The 22055-nt window shown below is 51.3% G+C and overlaps 1 protein-coding gene across 1 annotated transcript; it reads right to left on the bottom strand.

The window, feature by feature from the left end:
* Positions 1–11916: 11916 nt before the first annotated feature.
* TRARG1 (trafficking regulator of GLUT4 (SLC2A4) 1) lies at positions 11917–20263 on the bottom strand. Its single transcript, XM_054394558.1, has 3 exons — positions 19868–20263; positions 12530–12662; positions 11917–11924 (listed from the first exon to the last, which is right to left on the bottom strand). Exons 1-3 carry the CDS (start codon positions 20261–20263, stop codon positions 11917–11919), a joined length of 537 nt encoding a protein of 178 aa, XP_054250533.1.
* Positions 20264–22055: the final 1792 nt, after the last annotated feature.

A 22055-nucleotide genomic window follows, 5' to 3' on the forward strand; every position in this document is an offset into this window, starting at 1 on the left:
CAGGAAATGTAATGAATTCTTAAGCCTACACTCTGGCTACAGATGAAGTGGGGCTTAAAGAAAACCACAACAAATATTTGGGGGATGAATAAGTTCATCTGTTCCTGCAACGATTTCAGGGGTGCTTCAGCTTGAGTTGTGCCATGGTGCCCCTGGGAAGGGAAAGGAGAGATGGGAGGGATGCTGCTGTGTGGGGATTTGGGGATTCAGAACGTTCTGTTTGCTCAGGTATGTGCATCTCATTGGCATTTGAAAATCCAAGGCTTTTGAAGGCAGCTGAGTCTTTGCTAGCAGAGCTTCACTGGGAGCTTCGCTGGGTCAGACAGGCAGATGTTGGCTGTCCTGCACCACCACCACCAGCCTCCTCAGGCTTGACCACAGACACAGCTACATCCCAGGGGAATGAACTTCTCCTGTGCTTCCTGAGGAGGAGATGCTGCTTTGCTCAGCAGCTGAGTCCCTTCTGCAGGCTAATGCCCTTTGGAGGAGTTGTGCTTGGCCTGGCCATGGTCTGGGAGCTTTTGTCAAGAGAGGCTGAGCCAAGCCATTGCCTGGGCAGGGGGGGAAGAGCCTGTTCCATGCACAGCTAACTCATTCTGGGGGTTTCTACCTGCTGTGTGCTCTGCAGTCAAAAATCAGAGTAAAAACTGAGCATCACTTTAGAGCTTTAAAGATCCCAGGTCTTATCAGCATCCCTTTAATTTGATTATGGTTTGCTGTGTACCTGGGCCAGCTCTTTTAAACCAGTAATGAATTACAGAGCAGTGGGTGAGGTGCTGGGTTGTTTGTCTGCCCAAGTGGAATTGATGAAAGGATCCATTTGCATCGATCCTCGCTGGAAAGGAGTATAAAATACAGGGTTTATGGAATTGGACCTGGGGCCAAGGAATTGGAAGCAAATGCTTTAGAATCTGTGGAGCAAATGCTTTAGAATCTGCAGCCTATAATTAAACATTTCCAAGAGGCAGCAAGATCCAGGGAGCTCAGCAGAAGGAGACATTTCACTGGGAAGACTTCCCAAAGTCTTTGCTTTGGTTCCTGCTGTGTGTGCTATTAAAGCAAACAACTTTGGAAGCTGTGGAAGCGTTGGCAGCTCCTGAGAGAGGACAGCAGCCAACCTTACAGCTAAGGGGAAAACAATGAGGGCCATCAGTCCTCTTTTATTTTTTTTTTTTTTTGTCTTAGCACATAAAGTGGCAGCTTAGCTTAGGGTGAAATCCCCTTTGCTCTGAAGTGTTTTAGAGGTTGCAGGGTGGGAGTTTCCTGGAGATCAGGTCTTGTGAGGGAATGGTGAGACACTGGAATAGGTTGGCCAGGGAGCTCATGGATGCCCCCTCCCTGGAGGTGTTCAAGACCAGGTTGGATGAGGCCTTGAGTGACCTGGTCTGGTGTGAGGTGTCCCTGCCAGTGGCAGCAGGGTTGGAACTGGATGATCTTGAAGGTTCCTTCCAACCTAAACCATTCTATGAATCTATGATTTAGTCTGGAGAAGAGGAGGCTGAGGGGAAACTTCATTGCTCTTATTTACAACACCCTGAAAGAAGGTTGTAGGGAGGTGGGTGTTGATCTCTTGTCCTTTATACAAGTGATAGAAAGAGAGGAAGTGGCCTCAAGTTGTACCATGGCAGGTTTAGGTTGGGCATTAGGAAAAATCTCTTTGCTGAAAGAGTGGTCAGGCACTGGAAGAGGCTGCCCAGGGAGGTGGTGGAGTCACCATCCCTGGAGGTGTTTGAAAAACATGCAGACATGGCACTTTGGGACATGGTTTAGTAGGCAGGGTGGTGGTGGGTTGACAGTTGGACTCGAGCTTAAAGGTCTTTTCCAACTGAGGCAATTCTATGACCTTCTAAAGGATCCAGCAGTACCCACCATAAAGGAAAGGTGCTCACTGAGAGCAGTGCCCTGACCTGCTGGTGCAGTTCACACTTGCCAGACTCTCCTCTTTTCAACTGTATCAGTCCTAACCACTGGTGCTTCTGATGTAAAAAATCCTTGTCTGGTAAAAAAAAAAAAACCAAAACACAACAACAAGACAAAAGAATTTGAGATGTGATAGAAAGATCTGCCTTGTGCCATGGAGGATGAGCTGGACTCCTGATTAACTGTCTGGCTGAGTGGATGTGGCACCTGTGGTGTCGTTGCCCTGGCTGTTTGCAGGGGAGCGGTGCCAGCTGTGAACTGGAGGCAAGGTGCAGAGCTGTGCTGTGAGAAAGTCTTCATCAGTAAAGGGAAGGCTGGTTCTGGGTAGGCAAAAAGGGAGGTGGAGACTTCTGGCACCTTCACAAAGTCAAATTCAGCTTTCCTCTGCTCTTTTATGGCAGCCTACAAAGGCTGTGCCTGGTGAAGTTCAGGTTTCCAAGCAGACATCCACCACACTCCCTGCTTTTATTTTTAATCTTACAGCTAAGAACTTGTCCTGTGAGCAGAGAGGACTTTGGGGTGCAATCTGTTCTTATCTGGACAGTGTTGAGCTACCAGCCCCTTGCAGCTCTGCAGACCAGAGTGAGCTGTGCCAGAGCCAGGTGTGTTTGTGTGCTGCTCAGCACGAGGTCTCACTGCTGCAGCTCTCAGCTATCCTGGTGCAGCCATGCTGCCTGTGTGCCTGTGGTGGCTGCAGCAGCCCAAGGCTCCTGCTCCATCCCCTCACAGATGACTCCCCAAGAGGCTGTGCCTGGCTTTGAGGGTGCCCAAGGAAACCTCTAGCTGCACTCCTCTTTCTTCCACAGCAGCCAGCGTTAGAGATGAAAGAAAAAATGGAGACCTTTTCCCTGTGCTTCTGCTGCACAGCTGAGGTCTGGAGCAAAGTCATGGAAACCAGCTGAAGAACTGGGGACCACCTTTCTGTCCTTTGCCTGAACCCCAAAGCTGATGCAAATTCATTAGTGAAGACAAACATTAAGAGGTGAGTGGAGAGCCTATGGTCTTTGGGAGAAAACACAGGCAACATGGAAATGGGATGTAAATCTCTTGCTGTTCCTTGGCCAATCTATTATGGATGAGCCCATCAGAGCAGTGTATTAATAAAACAAGAGGCTAAAGCACTTGGCACTCCCATCTCTTTAGCAAGACATCAGAGGAGAGCCTGGCAGCTTCAGCTTTTGAAGTCTGCAGCTTGCTTCTGCCCAGCCACCTTGGTGACATGGTCAGAATGCTCCAAGGGAGATGTCTCCATGGTGCAGGGGTTTGGAAGTGAGTAAAATCCTCCTCCTCCTCCTTCTCCAGGGTAAACCTGTTTGCTCTGTCCTGCTCAGCCTTGTTGCCTGCTGAATTCTGTGAGGAATGAACAAAGCAGGCCAAAGGTGACTTAAAGCAACTTCAGACATCACTTTCTGAGATGCAGACTGCATCTGTTCCTCAAAAGCTCTCACCACTAGGACCACTCTGGCCTGGTCTTTTGTCATGCATGGGTACCACTAGCCACAGCCACAAGTTCCTTCACTTTGCTGAATAGTGGGAAGTAAGTTACACTGAATTTTCTAAACATTTGTGTTTTGCTTCCCCACCAGGACAAACCAAGGTGTCTCTTTGGACCTTCACATAGGTTGCTGAGAGCCCATGTGCAGGCAGCAATGTTGGGCAAGCAAAGGCAGCAAGGGGCTGCTGCTGCTGGTTAGCAGGGACCTGCTGCAAAGCCTTAGTGTGACAAGGGAGCTGCTGCAGGGCAGTGTGAGCTTGGCCCTGCACAGCTGTGAGCAAGTGTTCATGGCTGGTGGTTCTTGGAGCCAGAGGTCTGAGTGTGCTCACCCTAGCGTGTGACAGGGAGCACCAGGAACACTGACTGCAGTCGTGTGACAGGAGGGGGTGTTCAGGAGCTGGAACCAGCAGGTCTGGTTGGATTTGCAGATTTCAGAGCAGTGGGGAAAGGAGACACCAAAGGAACCTGGCTCGTCTGTTAAAAACGCCCTGGTGAGCTGTGGGGCCAGCCAGGGGCTGGGTGAGAAAAGGCTTGGGGGTAGGGGAGGGCTGAGCTCGCTGCTGCGTGCTGGAGGCTGCAGAGCAGCTCACTCTCACTGGCAGCTGTTTGGGCAGTGATGAACCTGAACCACAGGAAAGCTCGGGGCCAGAGCCAATGCTGAGAGGAGCTCTGGCTTACAGGGGCTGGGCTCTGTGCTGTGGGCAGCAGCAGATCTAGGAGAACTAATTAATTACTGTTCCTTTGCTCGTTTTCTGAGGATAACAGATGGGTTTTTCATGAGCTCACAAACATTTAATCTTCATCCTTCTCTGCCTCTGAGTACCTGGAGGGGTTCCTACTTTTTTATTTTCACTCAAAAAAACAAACAAACAAACAAACAAACCAACCTACAGCTTTCATCTTTAAGGCAGGAAGAGAGGTAAGTGCCATGAGAGTGTCTGTGAAAACAATAGAAGAGCTTTGCTGCATCCTATCAGAGGCTGAGAGGTTTGGGGCTGGTCTGGAACAGTTTGTTCACCTTCTTGCCTCACCAGCATGGGGAAAACCATTCCTTCAACATGACCACAGCAAGGCAACCAGCTCAGCTTGTTTCATTGCTGCTGAGCTACCATCCTGTGGGCTCTGTTGAGGGAGCAGAGCTCTGGACCTCCCAGCTTCTGCAGCTGGTGCTCCTTGGTGTCTCTGGCTGTTCCAGTGGGAAGCAGCCTGCCTCTGCCTTGGAGGGAAGCTCATCAGCAGGACATGCTCTGGGCAGGGCCATTAAGTCCATTTGCTGCTGAATCATGCTGTGGGCTGCCAGCATTGCAGAGAATGTACATCTACCTTTCTCCATCATAGCCATGGACAAGAGCGGAATTGCTGTGTCTGATCCCAGCTCTGGGGCCATCAAGCCTCATTTTTGATCCCTGGTGGGAGAAGGAAGGAGTCATCCTCAGGAAGCTGTGGGACTGGGTTGCTTCCAGTAAGTCCTACCCTGAGCTGAAGTCTGGGCAGCTGGAGTGGCTACAGGGAGCTGTGTAAGACAACTAATCCATCTCAGAGTTGGCAGATCTCCTCTCCTGGCTGAGCTGGGTTGGAGGCTCTGTTGCTGTTCATTCCCAGAGGATGCCAGAGACATGCAGCCAGAGGAGGGTGTAGGTATTCAGCTGAATGAAGTTGTTGTGGAACTAATCTTCAACACAGACCAGTAGCCTGAGGTGACTGCTGTGTCCTTACACAGAACAAGCTCTGGTTGTGTCCTGAGGCACAGGTTACACACAGTCAACAGCCTTCTAGTGTGACTGGATGGAAAAACTCCTGGGAAAGGACTGAGCCCATGTTCCTGCTAAGGGCTGAACTTTCAAGCCTTGGCTAAAGAAACCTTAAGAAGCACTTGTTAGCTGGGAGCAGCCTGTTTGGGCGTTTTGAGCAGAGACCAAATATTGCTATTCACTCATGAGATCTATGGTTTGGATCAATAATTCTGCTTTATGAGCAGATCTGGAAGTTGTTCTCTTGTCCTTGGTTGTGCACCATAATACTGAGCTGCAGCAGTAGTTCCCAGTGGCTGCTTTCCATCCCATCCTTGTGCAAGCAAAGAGAATTCCTCCTCCTTCCCTGGCCAGGCTGGCTGGAGACCTCCCACAGGAGCTGTGCTTCCTGAGGAGCTCGGTGCCACTTGTCTGTGCAGCACAAGGCTGATCTCTCTGGGTCTTTCTCTGCTCTGACTTTTGGTGTTTCCCTCTGCCTTTCGCTCATGATTGACTGTCCAGTTTGGGGCCCCCCACTACAAGAAGGACATTGAGTTGCTGGAGCACATCCAGAGAAAGGGCAGCAAAGCTGGTGAAGGGTCTGGAGAACAAGTCCTGTGAGGAGCAGCTGAGGGAACTGGGATTGTTTACTCTGGAGGAAAGGAAGGTGAGGAGAGACCTTCTCACTACAACACCCTGAAAGGAGGTTGGAGCCAGGTAGGTGTTGGTCTCTTCTCTTCAGGTAACAAATAATAGAAGGAAAGGAAATGGCCTCAGGTTGCACCAGGGGAGGTTTAGGTTGGATATTAGGAAAAATTTCCTTAATGAAAGAGTGGTCAGGCATTGGAAGAAGCTGCCCAGGGAAGTGGTGGAGTCACCATCCATGGAGGTGTTCAAAAAACATGCAGACATGGCACTCTGGGACATGGCTTAATGGCCATGGTGGTGGTAGGTCAATGATTGGACCTGATGATCTTAAAAGGTCTTTTCCAACTGAAATGATTCTATGCTTTGCAACCCACTGCACCCAAAATACTGATCTAGTTGCTCTTGGAGTGTGAAGCAATAGCTAAAGGAATAGCTTGGGTATTGCTATGTTTTTTCTCACTTAAACAGAAGAAACAAATTCAGCTTTGACCATGCATGTTACATTTTAATTTTTTTGTTTCTCATGCCAAGAAATACAAAGAAAGTATATAAGTTATACCATATCATCCTGCAGAAAAAGAAACACTGATCAGCAAAGAGAAGCTCCCAGCTGCAGTTCCTGGTGTGTCCATGCTGTGTGTGTGAAACAGAGCTCCTCCAGCTGGGCTTCAGAGCAGGAGGAGCTGATGCGTGGTCGGTCGGCAGAGGGGCAGACCCTGGGTCTGGGATCACGGCCTGGGCACCATCTGACAAGGACACCTGCTCCAGAGTGGTGTCAGGCTTGCCTTGGTGAATCCTGCACTCATTCCCTTTCTGATGTTTCTTATCCTGGATGGGTATTTATAGGTTTGAATTTTGCTACCTACTGGTGTCAGAAAATGCTTTACAAATTTTCCCACTGCTCTCCCCCCCCCCCACCCCTCTGGCTTGTGCCCAAGCAGGGGAGTTTTTTCAGTCCAAACCTGACTGTCTTTGCCAAAATGAAAGGATGTACATTGAAAGAAATTCGACCTTAAATCTCAAATTCTTTCAGCTTGACAGCGTAGCTTTGGCTGTGGTTCTGTGAGGAGTAACAAAGTGACAGGACAAGGTTGGGGGTGTCAGGGAAAAAAAAAAGAAAGAAATCAGTCATGGGGCCAGCCCAGTGGGTGCATTTCTGCAGCCTCTCCCTGGACTCAGACCAATTGGAAATGGGGTTCTGTTTTTACAGAAAAGGCAGGATCTGCTCCCCTTGTCTACATGGAGAAGTCTCTGTTTGGAAGGTCTGCAGTGGGACATGCTGGAGTCTGCAGCCAGCCTGGGTCAGACCCTTGGAGCAGCAAAGTCCCTAGCCCTCAATAACCCCTTTCAGCAAAGCCCACCAATGACATCTCATTGCCAACAAGACAAAGGAACCAAAGGAAGCACAGAGGATGGGATGGAGGAGCCTGTGAGACCTCCTGCGTGTGAGGGGGAAGCACATTAACCTGGCAAAGATGGGGAGAGAGGGGTAAGCTGGAATGGAGTGAAATACAGACCAGAAAGAAGCAAACCCCTGGCTAACACAAGAAGCTTGGAACCTGATCCTTTTGTCACTTTCTTTGTGCTCAAATCCCTTTGGTCTCCTCTGCAGGCACAGCCAGCATGTTCCTGTGACCAGGTGACCCATGCCAGCCCTTTTTTGATCATTGCTTGTCAAGCCTACCAGAAGCTGGTGCAAACCCCAGCTTGCTCACCCACTCGGCAGCAGCAGAGATCTCGTTCAGCTCAAGCCTTCAATCTAACACTGCTGGACCCAGCAAGGCCTCTTCTGTGCCACCCCTCACAGCCCAGCTCTCCCCCAAACCCTTTGGAGAGAAGCCCAGGGACAGCAGTGCCAGAGAGGTGCCATCAGCCACACATTCTGCTCAGAGGCTCTTCCCCAGCAGTACAAACCAAGTATTTATATCCCACCAGGACCTCACACTTGTCGAGCGTAACTCCTACTTCGCCTTACATTTAGAGACGTTTCCCACCTTCTCCATCTCTTCAGCAAGCTCTCCTCCTACCAGCTCAACTGTGCTGTCAGGTAAGGCTGGAATGCCACCACTTGGATCTCTCACCTCTCCCCTGTTGCCTGCTTCACTAAGGGGCAGAAGTTGGCCAGCTCCTGAGGACTTGGTGACTGTTAGAGTTACAAACACAGAGAACAGGACTCTGATGTGTGTTTAGAGGAGGGTGCAAGCAGGTGGCAAAGAGCTGTGAAACGAGTGCTAGGGCTTGTTTGTGGGGATGGAGAGAGAAAAGCTTTTCATGACATAGTTGTTGGGATCTCTCTCCTGTGTGCTAAAAATAAAGTTATGAAGAGGAGCAGCTTGTGGTTGGGTGGGAGGGAAAAGGATGCTTGAGCTTAGGTGACCACTAAATCAGCAAAGAATCAGCAGGGGTGATGACCAAAGATGTAGACCAAAGAAGGAACTGGTGGCCTCAGAATGAAGTTTTGCCATGATTCACCTCCTTATTATAGAGCAACATGGGAGGTGTGTGTCAAGGGTTAGGGGCTCAGCAACTTCTTCCTTCCTGAATGAGCACAAAATGAATGAGCACCTGAAAGAGCCCAGTAGGCAGCTGAGCTGGGACAGAAGCCTGTGACATGGGATCTAGTGGCAACACCTTTGCAAAATATCAGGCTGCAAAATGATGGAGAAGTTGGGGGAAAGCAGAGAGAAGAGACATTTCAGATAACCCTGGGGAAGTTCCTTCTCTAGCACAGAAGATCCAAGTTAAAAGGAGAGAAGATATTTTGTAAGGAGTAACTGCAGAGGCTTTCCCCTGGATTTAAGTGCAGGGTAAGGACCAAAAAGCTTCAGCCAGAGTGCAGAGCAGTGCAATTGTGCCTAATCAGGTACAATCAAGTTGAAAATTAAATGAATTTAAGTGTCTTAGTTTTTCTTCTTTATTATATTTAACAGCAAGATGAGAAGCAGTTGCCTCAGCAGCCTCATGATACAGGCTAAGACAGGAGGCACAAACCACATTTGGGTGCATGCACAAATCATCATTGTGGAGGTTTGGGGGAAAGCTTCTGCCTTCTCCTGCATGCAAATGAATTCTGGTTCCTCTGCTGCTCTGTGCTTCACCAGCTTGGAACTTCTCCTGGTGAGGACCATTGCAGCTGCTTCACAAAGGACCCTGTGCCTGCAGGTATCCCAGCCTGTTTTGAAGTGTGTTTACTGAGATCCCTTGGGAAAAATCAGGTTCAAAGGAAATCTGTATCCATAGATGGTTCTGTTAAGGGGGAGACAGGTACATGGGTTTGGAGCTGTAGAGTGAGAGTGACTGAGCAGCTTTGCCATCCATGCAGTCAGAGCAGCACAACACTGACCCACCTCATGAGGGGTGGCAAGATTCAATCCTTTAAGTGTGGTGCAGCACTTTGGATGCAAAGCTTTAGAGAACGACAAAAGGAGCATTTAAATTCTTACTTAATAAATACTTGGCACTCTTGAGAGCTATAACTCACTGCAGCAGTTTTCCCTGAATGTCAGCTCTTCCTGCCCAAGGAGGAGCTTGCTCAGCTCTTACCATAAGCTGAATTTCAGCAGCTCCAAGAGCTCAAAGGGCAGAAGATGCTTGGACAGGCAGCATTGCCCTTATGTATCTCAGAAAACATAATGCATGTTTCCCAGCAAGCAGCTTTTGCATTCAAGTGTTAAAGAAGGAAAAGTTTGGGGGATTTGATGGGATTTCATCAGCCACAAGATTCAGAGTTTGTATCTCCAAGGGAGATTCAAGGAAACCTCCAAAGGAAGGTTTCTGAGGAGCTCAGGAAGAACGTATCTGGTGCCATGGCTGCAGGTGGGAGCTCACACCCAGCAGTGCTCAGTGGCCTCTCTTTGCTGAAGCTCACAACAAATGAATTGCAAAAGAAAGGTCACAAATTTGGTCCCATTTTGAAAGCCAATAGTTAGTAATGAAGAGCTGGCAAGGGGGAGGATGGGAATGGAGCCCAAGAAAGTGCTGTAGTGATGTGCTATTGCTGTGAGTCCCTAGAATCCCTTTTAATATAGAGGAAAATGTTAATAGCATGTCTAGGGAATGTGGCTTTCCTACCCCTTGGATTCAAATAATGTCTAGCAAAAGAAAAGACTTCAAAGAGGAGCAATCAACAGGCAACAGGAGGATCTTCCCAGCAGTGCCCATGCTTAGCTCCTGCAGAGTGACTACAGCATGGATTTTTAGTGCACCCCTGCCCCATGTGCCCACACTCATACTCCAGACAAGCCAGTGCCAAGCAGCAGTGAAGTGCCTTGTGGGGTGCAGTAGATTCTCCATGTAGACAAGCCCTCAGAAGTGTTACCTTTGGTCTAAGGTTTGGGTTGTCTTTCTTTTTTTTTTTTTTTCCAGGAGGTTGGTGGTAGGGAGCAGAAGTGCCCTGATACCCCTCACTGCTCAGTGCAGTCCTTATTTCCAGGTCCCGGGCTGGCAGCTGGAGACCACAGAGGGGCTGGGGAGTGCAGCTCTTGGCCAGGTACTGCTGCCCACAAAGTTTTGCTAAAAGAGAGAGGCTCAGCTCATACAGAGCCAGTGGATATGGCCAGAGGCCATCTACAAAGCCTGGATAAAACGACAGGCAATGGAGCTTTGCATAGTCTGGGGGAGCCAGCTAGAGGACCAACCCCAGTAACAACCCGCGGCAAGGACGGAGGGAGGGGGAAGAGGAGGGGCCAGGGCTGGATGGAGACTGGAGGAAGGGTCAGATCCCATGGGAAATGGCCGAGGAACCTCGCGGTGTGGAAGACGTAGCAGGGTACGATAGGTAGATCAGGAGGAGCAAAGTCTGTTTTCTTCTTATGTTAAATACAAACCATTAAAAAATAATACTGCTCGTGGGGGTTCCTGGAGATTTTCCGAGTTGCAGAAGAGCATGGGAGGGGGTGCAGGGGCAGGAGCAGGGATCTGAAATTCCTCCATGCCTCTGAAAAATCTCCTGGAAAGCCCTAAGCTGAAGCCCAATAGGGTTGGGGAGATGAGCGGTGACAGTGGTGGGGGACTGGATCACACCAAAGCTTTTGTGTGATGGACGTGATGTGACATAAAGGTGTGAGCAGAACAGGCTCTCTATGCCTCGGTACTGCTGCTACAGGTTAACCAGGCTCTTTTCTCAGCTCCACAAGTATTGACCTCACTTTGGGTGCACAGAGAGAGAGAGAAAAAGATGTGTGGGGTGCACAGAGAAAACCTTTCTTTTCTTTCCGTTAAAAAACCCCACCGTGGGGTCGGGGTGAGGAGGAGCCTGGTGTTCTCATGCAGCAACATCCTGCTCTGCCAGCTCTGAGATCTGCCCTAAGGGATAAAAGAGGAGCTCGTAGGAACAGACATGGAGAACATTCCCAAAGGCATGCAAATGGTCATTGTCTCTTTTTTTTTTCTTTTTTTTTTTTTTCTTTTTTTTTCATCAAAAATACAAAAGCACCCACCACATCCTCCAGCTTTTGCAGCTGCCTTGCGCTTGGGGCAGAGCCGCGGTCCTGCTGCAGCTCTGCTCTCCCTCCTCCTCCTCCACGGAACAGCTTTCAGCTCCTGATGGCAGTTTGAGCTTTGTGTTTGTTGTTGTTTGCGGTTTGTTTGTTTGGGGTTTTGTTGTTGCTGTTGTTGCAGTAGTAGAGACGGAGAATTCGACGATTTAAAAACCAACAACCCCCCCCGAAAATTCGGTGACTCATGCCACGATTCTTAGGAGGACTCCTCAAAATGTCTCATTCTTGCCTTAATTTTTTTAATATTTTTCCCCCTTTTAAAATATGCTTCGTTCTTGAAACTCTCTCCTCTTGTACCTTAGTTGTCTCCCCACTCCGTGAGTTTTGCTGGAGGGGAATGAGGTAGTGGATTTCCCCTTTCTCCTCTCCGCTGGGCATCCGATGCTCATTCCCATTCCTTCTGGTGATGTTGGTTTATTTTTTATCCCATCACTTGTAACAAGCTCATTTCCAAGAGGTGGTGAAGTAGAAGCATGCGGTTCCTCCCGACGGTGGCTCCAGAGCAGGCTGTCTAGGGCTGCCCACCTACGCTGTGACGACTTTTTGTTGCAAGGCTGAAAGTAAAAACCCCCAAAAGGAAAGTTGTCTTCCTCCTCTTCGAGGTATTCTCATGCTAAAACGGCTTCTAGGACGCTGTGAAAAAGAGAGAGAGTCTTAGGGCACCTTCCAGCGGGCGCAGGTATTTCCCTTATGCTCTGGGTTGGAGCTCTGCTGGTTTCTGAGGCTCTCCTCACGCTGGGTTTGGCAGATGGATTTCTGTTTGGGAGGTTCCCCAAACATTTTGGGATTGCGTTTCTGGCTTGGTTGAGTTACATTCTGAAACCCTTATGCTTTTAACAACCCCCTATGCTCTTCTAAACCCACCACAGCCTTTATCAGTGCAAGACCTTTCACCCTGTGAGAGACCAAGCACCCAGGAGGTGCTTGTGTGGTCACCAGTCCTCACAAAGGAGGACTTCCCATTCTGGCCATTTGATTAAGATGTGTTTGTACTGCAAGGAGCCTGTTCTTCAAGGTGTTTTTCATGCATGTGTGCAGCTGGTGATGGTCAAACCAGCCTGGACTGCCGAAATGCTTAGTGCCCTACCACTGTGGTTGGGGGTGGAAATGGAGCACCACCTGCCCAAAGACAGTGGTGGTGGATGGTAGGCAGGTGTATCCTATGAACTGGGCTGGAGGCAGGAGCTACATGAGGTTCCTGCCCTAGCTGGTCTGGAGAAAAGAGAAAGAGGTGTTACCTCTCAGGCTGAGTGAGATGTAGAGCACGATGATGATGGTCCCCAGGACAATGGAGACGATGCTGAGCAGCCTGGCCATGCGGCCGAGTCGCCGGGCTCCGTCTACGTCTCCTTGCTGCCCACTGTTCCTGGACTAGGGGAAACACAGAAAGAGGCTCTTGAGAACAGCCATGGCTTGGGGATGACCCACTGGCTGTAGTCCCCAAAATGTGAGCTGCTAGATCTGCCAGCCCGGAGTGTCTCAGGGTGCCACACACATCCCCTCCATGAGCCCATGGCTTTGTGTTCCTGCTAAACCAATGTGCCTGGAGCAGCCCACCTGGGATGCTGTTCTGCTTGCCCTGGGTAGGAGCTGGACTGGCTCAAGTCTGTCTTTTGTTGGAGTAAATAGGAAATAGTTCCAGTCAGCAGCAGCCCCTCTTGGACTTCTGCATGGAAGCTGCTGAGATTCTTGACTTCATTCCCCAGAGCAGCTCCCTTTGGTGGGGACTGTGCCGGGGGACTACATCTTCCAGGGTACCACTGCCCTTCTGCAGCCTAAGGACCGGAAAAGGGTCCTGCCCCCATGGTGTATGGAGAAGTGATCTATATTGTGAGGAAACAATCATTGACCAACTGAAAAGAAAAAAACCAAACCCAGACAAGGACATCCCCAGAGCACCATGTGGCCTCTTTGCTGGCCATTGGATGTGTGTGTGAGAGGAACAGGCTTTGGCAAAGCAGGCAGTAGCTGCTGGCTTTCAGCTGGTGATGGGATGTGCTTTGGTGCCTCTGCATTACCCTGGATTTCTGCATCAGTGTGGATGGGTTGTGTTCACCACCTCTGTTTTAAAATGCAGTCCTCCTACAGTGAATTCCTGCTTTTGTGTGTGCTGTAGGCAGGGGAGGGATAGTCCATAGAGCTTCTCTCTTCTGCTTCGAGTTTCATTCTGATTTCCCCTGCTGCTCTATTGATTGCTTCAGGCACCTCAGTGAGAGCTTTCCCCTGCTCTGTAAGCAAAAGAAAGAGCTCCTGGCTGTGGCAGGGCTGAGGAACAGGATGGGGGAAAGCACAAGTAGGTGCCTGGAAATTATTGTGTGTGCTCTCATTAAGGGATGAAGAGAGAGCCCCAAAAGCTGGAGCTAGAACAGGACTCGCCTGGCACTGATGTTGGTGGGCACTGGTGTCTGAACACGAGGCTCTCAGTGGGATAGATTGCAGCAGTCCTTGTCTTTGGGAACAAGTGGCAACTCAAGGTAGATGGAGAACACAAATTGGAGGTTCCCTCTGAGGCTTTGCTTTTCACTGCTCAGTCAGGGCTGGCCACTTATAGGCTTGGCACAGATACAGACCCTGGGGGAATCTTCAGTTGGGTTAGTGAAGCTTAGTGAATGATAGAATCACAGAACTGTTTGGGTTGGAAGAGACCTTTAAGATCTTTAACTGCTAGGTCACCACTAAACCACATCCCTCAGCACTATATCTACACAGCTTTTCAAGCCCTCCACGGGTGGTGGCTCCACCACTTCCCTGAGCAGTCTGTTCCAGGGCTTGACAATCCTTTTGGGGAAGAAATTCTTCCTCATGTCCAACCTAAACCTTCTCTGGCTCTTCCCCAGGGTGTACCCACCAGTGCTGCTGGGGCCACAGCAGCAAGGGGCTGGATGGTTTGAGCACGATTCAAGCTCACACTCAAAGGAGAAAGACATAAGTTTGGATGAGCATGGGCTGACCAAGACCTTGTGTGGTACCTGATGGGGCAATGAGGGTGATTCTGTGGCCCGACTCCTTTGAGCTTCAGAGCCAGCTCTCTTACTGCCCTGTGCTCAGTGCTGCAGCTGACTTACCAGGCAGAAGAAGCCTTCACCTATGCCAACCCCACATAGCAACCTGAAGACCAAGCAGAGTTCCTCAGCAGAAGTCACAGATGCTGCATCATAAACTTTCAGACTAAGTGATTGAATAAGGAATGATCTTGTTTCTCGCTCTTGGTTCCCAAGTGAAAAATGCTGAAAGTAAGAATTCCAGGGGAGGGAGAAGCATTACTGTGGAGAGTAGAGCCCAAAGTGCTCCTCAGCCTGCTGGAGCCAGCATGCTGGGCTTCCTGCACTTGGCTGAGGGAGTACCTAGCACTTAGCAGAAGGGCAGCTGCAGTACCCCGGTGAGGTTATTATGGGGAAATTACTCACGGTGCGTCAGCACTCACTGCCTGCATGCTGGAGAGGCTGCAGCCCCTCCATAAGCAGAACAGGAGCTCCCTGCTCTGGAAGAGGCAGGCAGTCTGTGACCAGCATGGCTCTCGGGTCCAAAAAGCCTTCCTGGATTCATGCAGTGCCCTTCTGCCTCCCATGAAACCCATCAGGAAGGAGTTGGGAGGGAAGGAAATTGGATAAGGGCTGTAGTGTCCATCGGTAACGTTTTCACCTGGTTGGGAATACTTGGGGTGAGGTGAAAGGGAAGCAGGGCAGGCTGGGGGGAAGAGAGAGCCTGGCACACAAGTCTGTCACCTTGATCCAGTGGAGGAGTTGGGCAAAATTCCCCTTGTCCTCAATAAGGACAGGGTTTTGTAGATACTTTAACTGCCTTAGAATCATAGAATTATTTGGGTTGGAAAAGGCCTTTCAGATCATCAAGTCCAACCATCAAACCAGCACTGCCAAGTCACCACTAAACTGTGCTCCTCAGAACCAGATGTACATGGCTTTTAGAAAACCCCAGGGATGGAGACTCTACCATTGCCCTGGCTAGCCTGTTCCAGGGCTTGACAGCCTTGTGGGGGAAGAAACTGTTCCTAATGTCCCACCTAAACCTCCTTTTGCACAGCCTGAGTCCATTTCCTCTTGCCCTGTCACTCTGAAGCAGTCACTCTTTCCTTAGAGATGCTTTTAAGAACGTAACATTTTTATGTGGGTTAAAGTCTCCTCCCCTGCCCCATCCATCTCCAGCCATGCTGCCTCAGCTGAGCCAGGGAGGGAGATGTGGGGCAGGCTGTGGGACCAGCAGCTCCCCACAGCCCCATCCCATGTGTAGGCTCCTCCCTTTGGAGTGTGGCTTCTAAAACTGGGGACACCCTGAGTTAAAACCACAAATATGCCAGTTACAAAGAGGTAAGGGTGGGAGTGTATGAAAGCAGCCTCACTTTCCTTTCAAAAAAGCCCTCAGAAATAACCGCTGCACTGTGAAGGGTCCTCTGCTAAGTGTTTGAAAGAAATAAAGCAGAAACTGAAGAGTCATGAGGTCTCACACAGCTCCAGCACCAACCATGAGACACCACTGAGAACTCAAATGACCAAATACTTGATGTTCCTGCCCCATTTCCCATTCATCCTGCTTTAAAACCACTGCAGCACTGTAACCAAAATGTCCCCAGCTCAGGCTGTGCATTGGCAGCTGCTCCATAGTGCTCAGGGAGGTAAAATGCAGCTTTGAAGGTTTCCATGGACTCCTCCTGGTTTGTGTCACCACGTAAATCATAGAATAGAGTCATAAATAACACAGCAGAGCCTCAACCAGACGGTTGCTTCCACCACATCTCTGCAAACATCCTGCTCTGCTCACATGCCACCCTGTGGAACATTCCCTGACACCAAGAGAGCTCAAGACCTTGTTCCTTCTGGGCTCCACAGCACATCTGACAGACCATACCTAAAAGCAACGGGATGCAGCCAAGAGCCTATTTTCATTACAGAACAGGAGGTGACAAGATGAAGCCTCATGGGCTGGTGGCAAGAGATGGGGAGGATGCAGCAGCCCAGAGATCGACAGGATCCCTGCCCTGCTCACTGCCACCTTCCACCATTTGAGAGTTTTATTTTAGGCTCCAATTTTGGTACCAAGTGTAGGGGTTTTTTTGGTTTTGGGTTTTTTTTTGGTTGGGTTTTTTTTTTTTTTTTTTGGTGGGGTGTGGATTAGGTTGCCATGAAATATGCAGCTTGAGCTGTCTTCTAGAGGAAAAAATATATAGGCTAACAAAGTTGATGTGTTTATCAGTAGAGCTTCTGGAAGTGCTTATTGCTCATTTCTCCCAAACAACTATGGCAAATCCATCAGCATTGGCATATTGGCATGGGGTGTTTAGCAAGCATTTGTTACTGTGCATATATTATTCATTGGTGTGGAACAGTTTGATTGCAGCTCTCTAGTATCACTAATCCTGTGTTTTGCTTTCCACATTAAAAACATTAACATCTTGTTTATTAATCGAGGCCTGCCGAGGCAGAACGTCTCCGAAAGGCTTGAGGGCTACGGGGGAGTGAGTCACTGTCACTGTGCCAAGGGACTCCGTGGGACAGAGGAGGAGCAGAAAATCAGAAAGATCCTAGAAGTGGGGCTGGAAGGGTGGGAGCTGCCACAGCACCCATGGTGAGTCAGAGAGTTCTTCTCTCTTTTAAACTGTTATCTGTTCCTGTTCAGAAGGTTGTGGGGTTTTTTTCACCCCAAAGTTGTCCTGCTGCAAATGAAGGCAATTACTTTTCCTGTGCTAGTCCTAGGGAGGGAGAAGATGAATTGTTACCTCCTCTTCCTCACAGTCTTCCCTGATTTATGAACTGCCTTTAGATGCACTCTGCTGCCTTCCACCAGCTACTCGGAATCAATCACTAATCCTCCACGCATGGGTTTGGTTGAAGAATTCTGAGAGAGGTATAACTCAGCATCAGGCTTAGACAGATGACTGTGCCATGTGAAATGAGGAAGGAGAGTCTGACTTCCCCCACACCTTTTGGGAATGACAGTACTTATTTTGGACACTGAGTGCTGTGCAGAATTGCCCCTGGAATTGCTATGTGTTGGTTCTGGCTGGATTTACCTTTCTTTTTCACTTCATTTTGTTTGTTTGGAGTTTTGTGTGCTGGTGAGCGATGTCTCTGCTCCTTCTCCTGATGTGACTGCACTTTGCTAGGAAGGGGAAGGGATTTGATAACAGCAATACAGTGTGTGTGGTACTTGGCTCAGCCTGCACTCCTCTGAGATGGATTCTACAGGGCTGTGCTGCCCTTGTGACTGTCACTCTCCAGCTCAGGGAGAGACCTGAACTCTTTAGTGCAGCCAAGTCTTCACTTGGTAAAGAAAAATCTATGCAAGGGGCAGTGGAGGAGCCTCCAGGTAACTCAGTTCCGTGAGACCAGCATTACCAGGAACAGGCTTGGATCTACAGCAGATTTTTTTCCTCTATCTCTAGCCATAGGCCCTGCTGGGATCTGGGAACAGCTTTTGAAAAATGATTTATGATACACTAAACCCAAATGCACTCATTTGCTTTCCTCTCTGGTTGCTGCTTATTAGCCAGAAAAAAGCTTTCCTGTGCAAAATGCATTGAGTTAGGGAAGAAAAATAAAATTGCAGAGCTAAAGGAATGTCAGCACATTGTGGAAAAGCCCTCTCTCGGGGCCCCCCATCCCCAGACACCCGGAATCATGACAGCCTGATTCCTGCTCAGATTTGTGCATGATCAGGCACTCCTGGGTCTTATTCTGTGGGGAGACCTAAGCCTGTGGGAGCCTTGGGGGCCACTGGGAACTAAATTCCTCCCTGGTATAAGCGGGTGAAACATCAGCTGATGCCCCAAGAGCTGTTTCTGCTGGCAAAAGGACACAGCCAGATGTTTCCTTGCTCCCCAACATCAGCATGGAACAAGGATCACTCCTTGTCCTGCTCCTCTGGTGCTGTGTGGGGGTCTCTGGCTGGCAGGTGGTGGTGGGAGGGTGGTGATGAGACAGGCATGGCCATTACTAGAATGGGCAGTAATAAATTGAGTGTCCCATGGGAGAGAGAGAACAAAGATGATTGTGAAGGGGCCAGAGAACACGCACTGACTACTAATGTGCTGTGTGTGCTAGAAACCTGGCCCTGGAGAACAAGCTCAGCCCAGTGTGTCTTCTGCCTTGGTGGCCTCAGAAGGCTGGGGTTGAGCATCCTTTTCCTGCTGGGGGTGGGCATCCTCTTCTCCAGCTCTGGGTGGTCTCTGTTCAGTGCTGTCAAAGGCCTTGGAAGCAGAGGGCAGCCAGTTGTCCTGCCTGCCTTTGGGTTTACCACAGCAGATACACCCTGGTGTATCTGGTGCCTAGCAGCATTAGCTGACTCCTGCTCTGTTTTCACCGTTTACTCTTCTACTCCATGGGGTTTATGTGGCCCAAGGCACATCCCCACTGTGCTGGAGGCTCTAAAGCTTGCAAGGGAGAGTGTGAGAATCTATTTTGCATGAAGGCTAATGTGGCTGGAAAATCCCCGTGAGAGCCCTTGTTTATTACCATGGATATGCAATACCCAGCTGCTTTCCCTCCCTTTGCAGTGCAAAGCCAAACAAGGCTGGCTGGCTTCCCTGTGTGCTGCCTAAACAGGCTCTGCCACACAACTGTACTACGCAGATGACAGCTGGCACTGCCAGAAATGATGATTCCTCCTCAAAATGGAAATTGGTCTCTCCAGAGGGCTTTTTTTGTGGCAAGTGCCAGCATCTGCCTTCAAGTTGTCAGTGGTTTTTGGGGAAGTGCTGGCTGCTGGTGTCCCTTGGTGTATTTCTGTGTGGTAACCTGGTAACTGGGCTGATTTTAAAAGAAAAGATGTGTTGCAAATCCAGGGAAGAAAAGATACCCCACGGGCTGTATAGCAATGGAGTGTCCTGATAAAGGGGTGGCCATGCTTGCCAGGCTGTGCTGCTCCAGCCACCTGTACCTGAGCTGGGTGGGAGGCTGCTGGCTGATTTTGGGGTGTTTCTGAGCTAGGGGGGATGTTTAATAGAAAAAATTGCTTCTCCGGGGTAACCGAGCTGCAGGTGCTCGGTTTGCAGGCTCCCTTCGAAGCAGCCGAGGACAGGAACCAGGCTGCAGCCAGGGTCTCCCCAGTGCTGCAGGGCTGTTGGGAGGGGCCGAGGAAGAAAGAGCCCTTGTCCTTGCCTTGCCTCGCCTTGCAGCTCCTTCCCAGGGAAGCCCAGAGACTGCCTGCGGACCGTCGGCAGGGACGGAGATTCCCGGAGCCATCGGGCTTCCCGGAGCCCTTGCCCTGGGTACGCCCGATCCCATCCTCAAATCCCGGCTCACCCATCTCCATCCCACCAAAGCCCGTCAGATGTTCCTGGCCCCTAGTGCCTCTCCCTGCCACCCTCCTTCCTTCTCCGGACCCCAGCTGAAGCTTCCTGTGGGAGCCGAGCAGCTGCACAGCCCGGCTGAGGTCCCCGCGCTGCCGGCTGAGCTGGGCGGGCTCCTCCCGTCCCGGTCCCCGGTCCCCGCTCCCTGCCCCGATCCCCGCCACGGACTCCTGTCCCCGCCACCGCCTCCGGTCCCCGCCGGTGCAGTACCGCGGACAGCTCCGCGGCAGCCGTCGAGGGCGGCGTTGTTAAAGCGGGCGGGTCCCGCACTCACCATAATGGAGAAGACAAGGGCCACGATGTTGATGGGCCAGACGGGGCAGAAGCAGGAGAAGATGGCGAGCACCAGGTAGTCCCGGGGGCGGCCCTGATCCGGTGCCACCGTGCTGGTGGCCGTGGAGGAGGCTCTGCCAAGGCTGAGCCGGGATGGCGAGAGCGGGGCCACTTCCAGGTGCCCGACCGACACCGACTTGTAGGCGAGCCCGTGCCCGTTGCGCTCCGCCTCGCCGGGCAAAGCGGCCGTGAAGGATTTGGAACCGCGGAGGCCCTTCTCCTCCCGACCGTCGGTCGCCGACAGTAGCTTCTCGGTCTCCTGGAAACGGGTGGGTAACGCCGTGCCCGAGCCCGAGCCCGGGCCCGGGCCCCCGGGCGCGGAGCCGCTGCTAGCCATGGCCCGGCGGAGCGGGCACCGAGCTGGCCCCGCCGCCGCCGCTCTGCGCTCGGGGCCCGCTGCCCCGCGGGAGGCCGTGCCGGAGGAGGGGCCAGCCCGGTTCGGCCCCCGGGGCAGGATCGCGGCCGCGGATCCGCCCCCGGGATGTCCCCGTCCCCACGTCGTCCGCTCCCCTCTCCCGGGCTGCGCTCAGTCTCCGCCCGACCCGGTGCCCCCCGGGGATGCGGGAGAGTAGAACGTTGGGAAAGCCGGGATGTCCCTTGTCGCCTGCAGCCTGGCCCCGCCCCACCGGCTCCCTCGCTCTTCCCGGGGACTCCCACCGGCTACACTCCGCTGCAGCGGTACGTGAGAGCCCAGCCCCGAATGGGCTCAGCCGGTGTCAGCGGGGCGCGGCTGCTAATACCAGTTTCAGAGCTGCGGGGACGTGCCGTGGGCAGCTCGGTGCTGGCACACACAGCCCTGCCGTGTCTGCATCCCTCCTGGCTGAAAGCTTGTCCCCAGACAGGTGGGGAGATATGTGACACGAACCAGCCCCACAAACCCCTTCACCACTGCAGAGAGAAGCTGGAGCTGCCCAGGGTGGGGGTGATGGTGTTGGCAGTGTGGAGTTGCCCAGTGGTATCCCTGGCTCCAGAGGCTCTGTGAAAGCATCCTCCGAGGGCACAGGGTAGGAAGAGGCCCTGGACACACTGTGAGTAGGTGAACCTGGAGACACAGCAACTGGGAACAGGGAGACGAGGTCAGTGACCTGCAAAGGAGAAAGGGTGGGTGGTGCAGGGGTTGTGTCCTATAAACCAAGGAGCAGCATCTTTGGGAGTGGAGGGTGCTGTGAGGGGCAGGAGAGAAGGTAAAAAAATACCCAGAGCCTGCATGCCTGGCAAAGATGGATGTTTCCCACCCATTCTGTATTATGCTTCAATTCTAAATTTGTCAGGGATTTCCCTGGCAGTGAGTGCCATCTATGGGGCATGCCCAGTTCCTTCTGCCTCTCTGAGAAGTGCCCAGAGAGCCTGCCAGCAGCTGGGACCTGCTTCCCAGCCCTTTCCAGAGCCTGCCAAGCTGCTTCCCTGCCCACCTACCTCACTGGGACTTTTCTCATCCTGCATCATCCAGACAGAATTGGGAACTGTGAGCAGCAGGATGACCCTGCTTTGGAGGGTCTCATAGGATTATGCATCACCCCCTGCTCCTGGTTCTCTGGCCATCTGCTTCCATCTGTCTTGCTCTGACTGACCACCAAAGCTGAGGGTAAAACCTAGAGATGTAAATTTGGCTGGTTTGTGTCTGGGTGAGGGCTGGATTTCACTTAAACCTTCTTTGAATGCTGGTTTTGCTGGGCTTTCCCCTTGGGATGGGTGTTGATGGGACAAAGCAGGGGCACATGCCGCTTCAGGGAGAGGCAGAACAGGGAAAGCCACTCAGAGCAGGGATGCTGTGGGGAGAAGCAGGATTTGTTCACTGGACTTTGCTGCAGGCCTTCTCCTGGCAGGGGGAACATCTGCTGGAGATTAAAGCCAAGACTCCTCATACCATCAGTGCTTCAAAGAGACTCCTTTGCTGAGCAGAGAGCTCTCTCTCCTGGCTGCTGACAGGTTTTCTCTGCTCCTTGCTCAGCTCCCTTTTCCCACTCGGGGATTAAGGGAGGAGGAAGAGAGCCTGGGGAGGGTATAGCACACCAGAGCAGAGGGCTTAAATGGTTGTTCCAGCATGTTCCCTGATGGCAGGGAAAGAGCCTGCCTATGGTGTGCTGTGCTAGGGCTCAGCTGGGGACACTGGTGTGGGAGTTAGAATC

This window comes from Indicator indicator, chromosome 30 (genome assembly GCF_027791375.1).
Source record: "Indicator indicator isolate 239-I01 chromosome 30, UM_Iind_1.1, whole genome shotgun sequence".
Taxonomy (NCBI): domain Eukaryota; kingdom Metazoa; phylum Chordata; class Aves; order Piciformes; family Indicatoridae; genus Indicator; species Indicator indicator.